General features: G+C 40.5%; 1 protein-coding gene across 1 annotated transcript in view; it reads right to left on the bottom strand.

Moving 5' to 3' along the window:
* Positions 1-12582, bottom strand: part of gria1a (glutamate receptor, ionotropic, AMPA 1a) — an 83606-nt gene that overhangs the window by 45820 nt on the left and 25204 nt on the right. The window contains 3 exon segments of the mRNA XM_085136240.1: positions 108-266; positions 3454-3507; positions 12136-12320. Coding sequence (XP_084992366.1) covers positions 108-266; positions 3454-3507; positions 12136-12320 — 398 coding nt within the window.

Here is a 12582-nt window from a genome sequence, read left to right on the forward strand (position 1 = left end):
CAAAATCCAAAAAGCATATTCAGATAAGAGTTACCTATTATATAGACACTAGGCTTAGAGACTTATGGAAGAAGAAGAAAGTAACTCAGAAATTTAAGGGGTAGTACTTTGAGTCCAGGCTTTGGCACTTTGGAGTCCTTATTATCAAACTCCATCCACTGCTGGACGATGCGGCTCACACTCGGCTCTGAGTTGTTGACGAGCTGAAAGCCGGTTATGTTTGCCCCGCCTTTCCTCAGATCTGTCAGATCGATGTCCAGAAAACCCTGAGAGGAAACCAGACAGAAACAGATTACACACACATACTCACACAGGTACAGAGGATATGTCAACTCCTTGTGAAATCCAGCTGATATGTTCTTCTACAGTAGTGGATTGCAAACAGGGGTTCTGATTATCCAGGGGTCACAAGAAAAAAACATGTAAAATGAATCTCGCCTCTGCTTTTGAGCTTCATAAGCAGTTTAGCTTATAAGCAGATGGATGAATGGATCAATTATCATAACTTGTTAAAAACTGCATCAAAGGGTTTCAAGCAGGTGAGCATTTTGTAAGAACACTGTCCAAAAAGGTTTCGGAACCAGCAGCAGGGCACCTAACATTAGGTGCCGCTGGTTGGGTAATTTAGCCAACTTTATTACATTTTAAGTACTGCTTTAACTGTGCCATCACAAGTTCAGGTTTTAATTTCTTAATAAAGAAAAAAAATCTTTCGTTTTTACATAGGGTGATCATCCCATTGAGCAGACTTCATTTAGGTCTTTCCTGAGGGACAGATGTAGTGAGAAAGAAAATAGAAAACCTCATTACATGGAAGGAGCAGTCCGGCACTAATCTGTGATAGACGGAGTCGTCATAGGCTACTGTTAACAAAAGCAGGATCAAAACCTTATAGGCTACTGTGAACAATGCAAGGCAGCCTCAGGCAAAGAAGAATGGAGGAAGAAGCGATTTACTGTAATGGTATTTCCTTCTTGTATCCCCCCCCCCCCCCCCCCCCCCGACTATTATGTGGAGAGGGCTGTTTTTCAGAGGTAGAAAGTAGGAAAGACAGATTCAGTCTCTCAGCAGGCTGCCTGTCAGCGTAGGGAGAGGAGGAGGTAGACAAGAGAGACCGGGTGGGAGTGGAGACAGAGGAGGAGAAAAGATTTGTCTGTGATTTGTCTGAGGTTTAAAAGCAAAGTTTTGACTGATGAGGAGAAAAGGTGCCTCTCTCTGGATTGTCTCCAGCGTACCATCTGTTTTCTTTCTTTTCTGCTCTGATGTTGTTGTTGTTTTTTATCGTGCCATTTGAAGCCTTGGCTCTTTTTATCACATCCATTCCGAATTCGCGCTTGTTTACTGTGTTTTGATTTTCATACAGTCAAAAGAACTGAAGAAAAACAAAGAGGACTTGCTGTTCCCTAGCCTAAAGTTATCTAGAATTGTTTTTTTTGCCCTTTTTTATTTAAGAGAATAAGAAAAATACCCCAAACATATGTGGGCAACCAAGAGGAGCAGCATTCAGTCTGCTTTAACAGCCGCATTTCCCTTAATGTACCTGTATGTGTTGCCAGGTGTCCATATTTCTCAGCTCAACAGACAGACTTATGTCTTTTTTCTGCTCCATGAATGAGCTAATGCTGTGCAGTCAGCTGAGGAGGTTACTATAGAAACTAGCCTTTGCTAACACAGAACGTAGATGGGGGGTGTTCCCGACAGAATTGTAACCACAATTTAAGTACTTACTGAAATTCAGTCTGGGCTCAGAATCAACGCACACAAGCACACATGTGCACTGAGGTAAGTAAAATAACTAAAAGGTCCAAGGACGTATAAAGTCATTTTCTTTCTTTTTTTCCGTTTTTTTGGTCCAACATTTTAACGGGCCCATTATAAATGACTGTGGCCACTTTGCATATCACCTGTTATTACTGTCTAAGCTTTATCATTTAAAATTAAATCTGGCAAACCGGTCGGACAAGGGAGATTGAGTCAATCTAAAAGGCCAGCAGTGAGAAACTGTTCAAGCCAGAAGCTGCATATTAATGTTGTTATTACCACAGCTTCTGTTGATGCCAGTTTTCTTTTCATTTGGCCGCATTTATCGAGTGTTGTCGGGGTCTGCATAACATGTGTGTGGCGAGGAAAAGGCCGCAGACAAAGAGAGCTAATGGATGTATGCTTTCATACACTGGCTGCCTGACCTTTTTCTGTTGCTGTGAGTCTGCACAGCTTTCTGTCACTGTCGCAGGTCTCCCACTTGTGTTGCTGTGATTTCTATAGCTGTGGCAGTGAAAGGATATTTGACTTAGCTGAGCTGCAGATGGAATGAGGGTAAAACCAGATAATTCTATTGGGTAAACACAACTACTGAATTGGCAATAAACTACTGAAAGTTTGGAATCCAGTTATAAAATAAAATATAAGACAAAAGATACAATTTACATAAATTTATATAAATTCAAATAAAGTGTGAATGCAGAGAAGAATAGTGCCGTGCAAAAAGTCCTGAGACACCCCCGATTTCTCGATTTCTCTTAGAAAATGAGAAATAGGCACAGTGAGTTACTGAAATCTGCCAACATATATGAACCTTTATTCTTCAACAGAACTTGAACTCTTTAACACAAGCTTTCTTGTAACTTCATTTTAAGTGGTCTTCATGCCTGATTGTATTCCATTCTGTATTTTTCTATCCAAGTATGATTTACTGCATTGGCAGCGTGTTTGGGATCATTGTTGTGCTGAAATGTTACGTTGTTTCCAGTCAGATGCTTTCCAAATAATATTACATCAAAATCTGACAGTACTTTTCTGCATTTATAATGCCAAATCATGATAGAGCTTCTACTGTGTTTTACGGATGGTTGTTAACCCATCTACTTAAATAATTTCCGATCAATATCCATTGAACAGTAAATGGACCAACTAAGGCATCTCTCAGCTCCTGTGTGAGGTCTTTGTTGGTTTTGTTCCCCTGTTTTTTAAGGACATGGATACCGCTCATTTGCTATAGATATTATTTTTAAGACCTGCCACTTCTTCTGTTGTCCTCAACTTTTTAAAGTAAACAGTGCCCAGATAGTTTTCAGTTAGTAAGTCTTAAAGAATCAACATGTTGGAGGAAAAATGCTATTTTATGCTTGTCAAAGTGTTTTATCGTTGGCATTTTTGTAGATTCAACTAAAGAAATGGAAACAAATGACATGTTTTTGTGACAGACTGCTAGTAATAAACTGTTGAAAGACTTGATTTAAAATAGATTCTTTGCTAAAGTGTCTGTTATGTGTCGGCACATATGATTAGATGATTCATTGGTAAAAAATATTTGGAAATGGTCAGGTACAGGAAGGGGACTGAAAATGGGTGAAAAAGCAACCAAAGAACTTCGGAAATGCTAGAGAACTATTGATAATTGGTTATTGGTGGTTATTAAGAAATTTAAAAAAAAATTAAAATAGTCTTTCTTACCAGATTAGCCAGAATATAGTGGTAGCTCTTTGCATTCTTTCCTTGATCTACAATCTGAAAGATAAGATCAAAAGAGACATAAAGTAAAATGCATGCCACACACACACGAGCACACAAGGTTGTTTCGAATATATTCATGTGTGAGAAAGTGAGGGGAAGGATATGACACTCTCTCGGCATCACACCACAGACAGGACAGTGTAAAGCATTTGATCTTGTGCAGGACAGGCAGAAAGTAGGTTAACAGGAAATCAGAGCAAAGGGACTGGCCTTTGAACATGTTGGCTTTGAGAAAATGACAGTTCTGGAGTCAAAGAATGTCCTTTCCTCCCTTTCCTTCCAGTGATGAATGGTTCTGCTGTGGAAGAAGTGTTCTTACAGCACTGCTGTCTTTATGCAGATATTTGTTCCAAAGTAAATGGCACAATATCTACCAAGCAAAATTTATCAACAGAAAATTTTGATACATAACCCGAAGAGGGAACAAGAACAAGCAAAGACTGAAAATTTACACAGTTTAAGACATGAGGCAGACTCTTCCTAATGCTACTAGTCTTCTCTCTGCTCTCAGTATTGTTCCCTTGTGAGCTCTGGTTTGATCTTTGATCTGATATTTAAATATTTTACAGAGTTCTACTTCCCTGGAACTCCATCAAGGTCTAACAATACCATGAAATAATGCAGGCTGTTAGTGATGAACTGTGCCAGCCCTTCTCCCACGCTTACACTCTGCATCTCTGTCCTGCCTGCGCTGTCATAATTCTTTCACTGCAGGCGTCGCAGGTCGGCCAATCACAAAGGGCCAGGACACTTTAAGAGATGGTTTATTTATATTATGAGTGGAGCAGGTAAACCGAGCGTCACTTTTACTTAAATCTAAATGTAGATTAAGTATATGATTAAAAATAAAAAAATGTCATGCTTAGCTGGTGGCTAAATTCTTTTTTTTTCTTGGCTAAATAACGAGCCTGCTGTTGTGTATAGCTACAGCAAATTTGGTTGTGTGCGTGTGCGTGTGTGTCCTGACAACAGTCGCATAAAATAAGGTCGAGTGAGCAGCATTAATTTAAAGCTTAATAACAGCCTTAACCCGGTGGATATGAAGTTTGCTTCATGCTCTCCATGCAGGCAGTGTGGTAAACATGTTTTTTCCTTTCTTTCTCTTTGCAAGCGTTTAGTTTGTGTATACAGTGCAAAGTGCACTCATTTGTTTGCGTGGTGTTCGCGTGTGCGTCTAATGATGCCGTAGGTCATGACAGAAGGTGGCATTTGTTATTAATGATGACCTCAACACGAGGGGAGCCCTGCGGCCAAGCCTCAGGCAAGGAAAAACAAGAAGGAGGGAGGAGAGACACGAACCAGTACTGACACCAATACACCGTGCAACAGGGGGAAACACACAGCCACACTGGACTGTCAAATTGAAAAGTTTTGGCTTTGAGTAGCTTTTTTAAAATTATGCATGCAGATTTTAAGAGTCATTCAGAGTTCAGCCCAAAAAGAGCAGGTCACCCTTTTTGTCTCTCTGTTGGCAAACCCACTGAAACATCTCTGCGGTGGCTTTTCTATGAAACTGCCTCTACACTCGGTTTGTGTGATATACTGTCAGCGGCTGTATTGTAAGACAATATCTGTACAGTATGAGATGAATTAGATGCGATCAGTTGTGAGTTTAAAGGGCAAACCAAGCAGAGGTGTTGTGTATATATGTGTTTCTCGCTGGATGGGTGCACAGGCAGGGCAGCGTGGAGGCAGGGAGCAGATGTCGGTGATTGATGGTGGCTGTCTGAATGGAGAACTTCTCGGGCTCAGCTTCTGTAAACTGGTGAGAACTGATGCAATAACCTTAACTGTAGACACCAGGCCATCAATAACATTCACACAGAGCAGTGATAGCCTACAAATACACATGGGGATGTGTGTGCACTTTTTTTCCTTCTCTGGAACAAACATAAAGAACTATGACAGTTAGACTGAAAATCATAACATGCGTGGAATCAACAAGCAAAACAAATTACACCTTGGTGCCTTCATATTATGCCAGAATGCCTGCTTGTAAAAGGCAGTGAAAACCCCCCCCAGAAAAAAACAACAAAGTGAAAAAAAGTTTTTGAAATAACGGGTTCTTGGTTTCAGACAGCGGTTGAATAAAAGCAGCTCATTTTGAGTCAGCAACCACTGATTTTGCTGATTGAAAGACAGCTTTCCTTAGCAGCCTGGTAATTAAACTCGGGTACTGTACATGAGATCGATGAAAAATATACAGTGGGGCAAAAAAGTATTTAGTCAGCCACCGATTGTGCAAGTTCCCCCACTGGGGCTGTAGCCCCAGGTAGTCGCCAGTGGTGTCATCTTTGAACCATCTTTGAGCGAGTAACTGCCTTTCTGCATTAATTAAAGAAAAATAATACATTTAACGGACTATTCTTTCTGACACAGACTAGCAAATTTGGCAAACATTCAAACATCTAGCTGACTAGTCAGGCTCATCCCTCTTCCCGAGGTCCCATTTGGTTATTGGAATTAGCTCAAATGCAGCCTAGCAGACTGTGAACAGGCTTCCATAACAATGTTAATTCAACTCAATGTAGTTTTAGCTTTATAATGCCAAATCAGTGGTGCTGTGAAGGTGCTGTTATAGTGTACAGTGTATTACATTCAGCATTGTTAAAATCTGCTAAAAAAAAGACCAGAAACTTTTTGTAAAAGGATGTGAACATTTTTATGCTGTAAAGTTTCAAATTTTAATACTTAAGGGGATTAGTTGCTTTTGGAGACAGCCTCAGGTGACAGTTTAACTCTTAAGGTTGTAAGGGCAGATTATTGAGTGTTGTTAATAAGAAGCAGTAGATACATTAAACCAATAATTTAGGATACAACATCTACACTTTATTACTAAACTGTTACATTTCTTCTATTTATTAGTCTTCTACATTAAACATCACCTCTGTGGATGCCCTGCCATGGACAGTCTTTTATCATGCACATTATCATGAATGAAGTACTTAGGTTCAAGAGACCCTTTTCACAGGGTTCTCAGTTTAAAATGAGCAAACTGGAAGCATTAAAATACAGTGGGGCAAAAAAGTATTTAGTCAGCCACCGATTGTGCAAGTTCCCCCACTTAAAATGATGACAGAGGTCAGTAATTTGCACCAGAGGTACACTTCAACTGTGAGAGACAGAATGTGAAAAAAAAATCCATGAATTCACATGGTAGGATTTGTAAAGAATTTATTCGTAAATCAGGGTGGAAAATAAGTATTTGGTCACCTCAAACAAGGAAAATCCCTGGCTCTCACAGACCTGTAACGTCTTCTGTAAGAAGCTTTTCTGTCCCCCACTCGTTACCTGTATGAATGGCACCTGTTTGACCTCATCATCTGTATAAAAGACACCTGTCCACAGCCTCAACCAGTCAGACTCCAAACTCCGCCATGGCCAAGACCAAAGAGCTTTCGAAGGACACCAGGAAAAGAATTGTAGACCTGCACCAGACTGGGAAGAGTGAATCTACAATAGGCAAGCAGCTTGGTGTGAAAAAATCAACTGTGGGAGCAATCATCAGAAAATGGAAGACATACAAGACCACTGATAATCTCCCTTGATCTGGGGCTCCACGCAAGATCTCATCCCATGGGGTCAAAATGATCATGAGAACGGTGAGCAAAGATCCCAGAACCACACGGGGGGACCTGGTGAATGACCTGCAGAGAGCTGGGACCAAAGTAACAAAGGTCACCATCAGTAACACACTACAACGGCAGGGAATCAAATCCCGCAGTGCCAGACGTGTTCCGCTGCTGAAGCCAGTGCATGTCCAGGCCCGTCTGAAGTTTGCCAGAGAGCACATGGATGATACAGCAGAGGATTGGGAGAATGTCATGTGGTCAGATGAAACCAAAGTAGAACTTTTTGGTATAAACTCAACTCGTCGTGTTTGGAGGAAGAAGAATACTGAGTTGCATCCCAAGAACACCATACCTACTGTGAAGCATGGGGGTGGAAACATCATGCTATGGGGCTGTTTTTCTGCCAAGGGGACAGGACGACTGATCCGTGTTAAGGACAGAATGAATGGGGCCAAGTATCGTGAGATTTTGAGCCAAAACCTCCTTCCATCAGTGAGAACTTTGAAGATGAAACGAGGCTGGGTCTTCCAACATGACAATGATCCAAAACACACCGCCCGGGCAACAAAGGAGTGGCTCCGTAAGAAGCATTTGAAAGTCCTGGAGTGGCCTAGCCAGTCTCCAGACCTCAACCCCATAGAAAATCTGTGCCGGGAGTTGAAAGTCCGTGTTGCTCGGCGACAGCCCCAAAACATCACTGCTCTTGAGAAGATCTGCATGGAGGAATGGGCCAAAATACCAGCTACTGTGTGTGCAAACCTGGTAAAGACCTATAGTAAACGTTTGACCTCTGTTATTGCCAACAAAGGTTATGTTACAAAGTATTGAGTTGTATTTTTGTTATTGACCAAATACTTATTTTCCACCCTGATTTACGAATAAATTCTTTACAAATCCTACCATGTGAATTCATGGATTTTTTTTTTTCACATTCTGTCTCTCACAGTTGAAGTGTACCTCTGGTGCAAATTACTGACCTCTGTCATCATTTTAAGTGGGGGAACTTGCACAATCGGTGGCTGACTAAATACTTTTTTGCCCCACTGTATTTTAATGCTTCCAGTTTGCTCATTTTAAACTGAGAACCCTGTGAAAAGGGTCTCTTGAACCTAAGTACTTCATTCATGATAATGTGCATGATAAAAGACTGTCCATGGCAGGGCATCCACAGAGGTGATGTTTAATGTAGAAGACTAATAAATAGAAGAAATGTAACAGTTTAGTAATAAAGTGTAGATGTTGTATCCTAAATTATTGGTTTAATGTATCTACTGCTTCTTATTAACAACACTCAATAATCTGCCCTTACAACCTTAAGAGTTAAACTGTCACCTGAGGCTGTCTCCAAAAGCAACTAATCCCCTTAAGTATTAAAATTTGAAACTTTACAGCATAAAAATGTTCACATCCTTTTACAAAAAGTTTCTGGTCTTTTTTTTAGCAGATTTTAACAATGCTGAATGTAATACACTGTACACTATAACAGCACCTTCACAGCACCACTGATTTGGCATTATAAAGCTAAAACTACATTGAGTTGAATTAACATTGTTATGGAAGCCTGTTCACAGTCTGCTAGGCTGCATTTGAGCTAATTCCAATAACCAAATGGGACCTCGGGAAGAGGGATGAGCCTGACTAGTCAGCTAGATGTTTGAATGTTTGCCAAATTTGCTAGTCTGTGTCAGAAAGAATAGTCCGTTAAATGTATTATTTTTCTTTAATTAATGCAGAAAGGCAGTTACTCACTCAAAGATGGTTCAAAGATGACACCACTGGCGACTACCTGGGGCTACAGCCCTGACACACAGCCAGCACCCTACTCACGTTCTTTCTACCAGTGGAAACAAGCTGGGGAAAAATAAACTGATGACAGCTATCTTAACTAGCACTGGTGTATACAACCTGGAGAATAACAGGAACATAACCAAGCATCCAAAGCCAGGTGTAATCATGTTCTGGATGTGAATGCTAGCAAGATAATGGGCAGCTGCTGTTAGTATCACAAAGGTTAGACCAGTAGCGGTTTTAGATACGGGCGACACGGGCAGTTGCCCGGGGCGGCATCGTGGTGGGGGGCGGCATCACGGCATCACGGGCATCGGCAAAAAAAAAAAAAAATGCTCGTACTCGTGCTGCCCCGACGTCATGCCAGCGCATATTGGGATTGGCATAAGCACCAATCGGTTTTCTATCGCCCATTTGCTGGGAGCAAGGGCGCCCTTCGTTTGCGAGGTGCGCCTGCTGCTTGCGGCGCAGAGAGGAGAGGGCGGGGCGGCTGATGATTTTCTGAGCGGCTGTAGCAGCATCTAATAACCAACTCGCAAAGTAAAACAAAATAAAAACAAACCAACAAACACGAAAACACCAGACATTATAATACAGACGTATAATTTGCACCGATGTTTTTTCGAAATTCTGTACACGAAAAGTGAGCACGAGAGCCCTTGGTGCGCCTGCTCGCTGCTGAAGTCAAAGTAAACTTTATTGTCATCTCCGCTACAGTCCAGTATATAGAGAGATGAGACGACGAGGCTCCAGTTACAACAGTGCAAGTAAACAAACAATAAATATAAGAAGAGTAAGAAAATAAATATACACTTTAGGACTCGGGGTAAAGGGATCAATAACAATTTAAAATTTACAGTTTGATATTTTAAAGTCTCACACACAAGCCGTCGAAAGGGGAGGGGGGCCGGCTTCTTCTGTTAGGGATAAGAGAAATATTTTTAATGTGTATCTTCTCATTATATTGTTTTATGTACTTTAATAAAGGCTTGTAGAGCAAGGCCACTTTTAACTCACAAATTAAGTGCTCAGCCAGACTGAAAAACAGGAAGTTTTAGTGCACAGGCATATTAATAGATAAGACACTGAAATGAGGAACTTGCCATATAAGCAATGTTTGAGACTGTGTGACGTGTAAAGTACCAAAATAACACCTATATGAGCCACAGTTTATGATTCTAATGCTAGAGAGCTCTTGCAACTGGCGTTTGAGCTGTGCAGAGGTCTCTCTCTTCCGGAAGATGAATGAATAAAATAAATATCCATATTTTAACACACTATGAGTCGGTTTTCTCTGTTCTGTCATGGGGACAAAAGAATCGGGGTTTAATACTTCCAAATAGAGCACATTTCATTTATAATGTTGTAAATCCAAGTCCATTATGTATTCATGATTTGAATCCTGGGTTGTTTGAAATCTCAGAAATGCACCCTAGACAAAGTGAATCTGTGAACTAAGGTGTAGGTGTGTTAGATCATGTTGTGGTGATCCTCGAGTTGGGGGATTTGTGTTCATACTGAAGTGCAAAATTAAAACCAATGGAAGATGGACAAGAAAAGTTCAAAGCCATCAGGTCCTCAGTTTAGAAAAAAGAGAAAAGAAGAGGAGGAGAAACGAGCAAAAGATGCAGGTAAGCAGATGTGTGATTCGATAATGGCAGGTCATCCTGAAACAATCAGAATCAGAATACTTTATTAATCACTAAGGAAATTATGTGGATTACAGCTGCTCCAAGAAGAAATGGTAAAAATAGTAACAGTAACAGACTAAACTCCAAACAATACATTATGTTACAGATTTTAATATTAATTAGTCATTGTCAGTTGTTGATTTGTCCTGTTCTCAATGTATGACGAATTATGATGGCTGTTTGGTAGCTGTTTGCATACTCTCTTTCTCTTCATGTGTGTGTGTGTGTGTGTGTATACAACAGTTTTATGTTAATGTACAATCCTTAATATGTTTTGTGTGTGTGTGTGGGCGGGGGGGGGGGGGGGGGGGGGGGGGGGGGGCAGAGGGAGTGTTCGCCCCGGGCGCCAAACAGGCTAGGACCGCCACTGGGTTAGACATACTCTGCCATCTAATCTGATGCTGTGTGTTTGCAACTTTATAAAGGACAAAAAATGGCCCACATTTCAGCGGCCTCCAAATAATATTGAACAAGGAACACGATTGACAGTTTCATATTGTTCCTGTAACACACATAACATATTTGCTGTAATGTGGACTCAGTTTAAATGTTTTCTTAGGATCTTTTACACTAGTCTAACTTTTTTCTCTTGGTTAAATGACTAACAAATTAGTGATTTAAACGAGAGAAAAACAAACTGTAGCTACTGTTGGTGAAATGCACCCATACAGCTGTCTGTGGACTTTGCTAATAAAGCTAGCTAGCATTAGCCCATAATGTAGCGCTGTTCCCTCTCATCCAGCTATATTCATTTATGGCTCCAAACAACCTAAACAACCAGTGGGTGATGACACAGTGTCCATCACAATATTCTTACAAGCGTATAAACATTCACTTTTCATATTTTTAAACACTATTTTTAGCAGTTGCTAAGGAAACTGCCAACATAACATCCTAGTACTGGATCATGTGTAAACTGCGGTGGTTACTGTGATATCTTCCTTTAGCCAAACTACTGTTTGTGAATAATTAGTCAGAACCATTTTCTTCATATTATCTCCCTGTTGTGTTTTTAATAATCCTTTATAAAGGTAACAACAAAGAGACACTGCCTTCATGATATAATCTGGAGTTCAAGGGGCCTACTGTGCCTAGATACAGTTGCTAAGCTATGATTGGACAGTCTGTGTTTGATGGAAGGGGCTGTGAACAGTCAATTGTGATGATAGGATCATTTTCCTTTTAACAATGCGGAGGTGAGAAAGTGATGATCCTATCATATGAGAACTGCTGGCTTCAAATGCCAAAGCTGTGTTATTTATCTTTTACTGTCCTTGATGCTCCAGCAGACGAGACATCACAATAGACCAACAGCCAACCACCACATTAAATTTATATCCCCTCCTTTCTTTATCTGATAAAAATGTGTATAAATTTGTCCTGAAATGTTTGTGCCTTTTTTTGTATGTCTGACAAATTCTTTTAAATTTACGCCACATACATAACTAATACTTAGCTTGACATGTGTCTAAAAGAACAGCTGTATGCTTTTGTTGTGTTATGAGGCCACGTGTTTATGCTAAAATTAGATTATACATTGTGAAAACATAAAAAAAAGTGAATGTTTTTACCATTTGCAGTATGTTGTTGAGTCTCTCTGTCTCACAGTCAATGATAATCTGGCCCTCCTTTCGCTTGTCCAAATCCTGGAACACCTTCGCAAAGGCATTACTCGATATGGTCTCCACATTGACTGAGGTCACCAGCCAATTCCTCTCTGCTGCCGTGTCAAGAACCTTCTGCAGCACAGACAGACCTGGAAGACAAGCAAATGAGAACATGTGTTTTTTCCAAGTGTACGGAATAACTGAAATGCGCAAAGAAAGCTCTGGAGGTAACTGTGTGGGCACCTGTAACAGAACTTCTGCAAAGATGATGAATGACTAGTTAGTATTCATCTACTGGGAGCAATCCAACAGTGTCTACATCTTATTAGACAGCATGCGAAATAAATTACATGCGGGGTAACCTCATGCTTTGTGTAGTTATATTATGAACTGCAAGATAAATTAAGACAA

Source organism: Neolamprologus multifasciatus, chromosome 2, assembly GCF_963576455.1.
Source record: "Neolamprologus multifasciatus chromosome 2, fNeoMul1.2, whole genome shotgun sequence".
NCBI lineage: Eukaryota > Metazoa > Chordata > Actinopteri > Cichliformes > Cichlidae > Neolamprologus > Neolamprologus multifasciatus.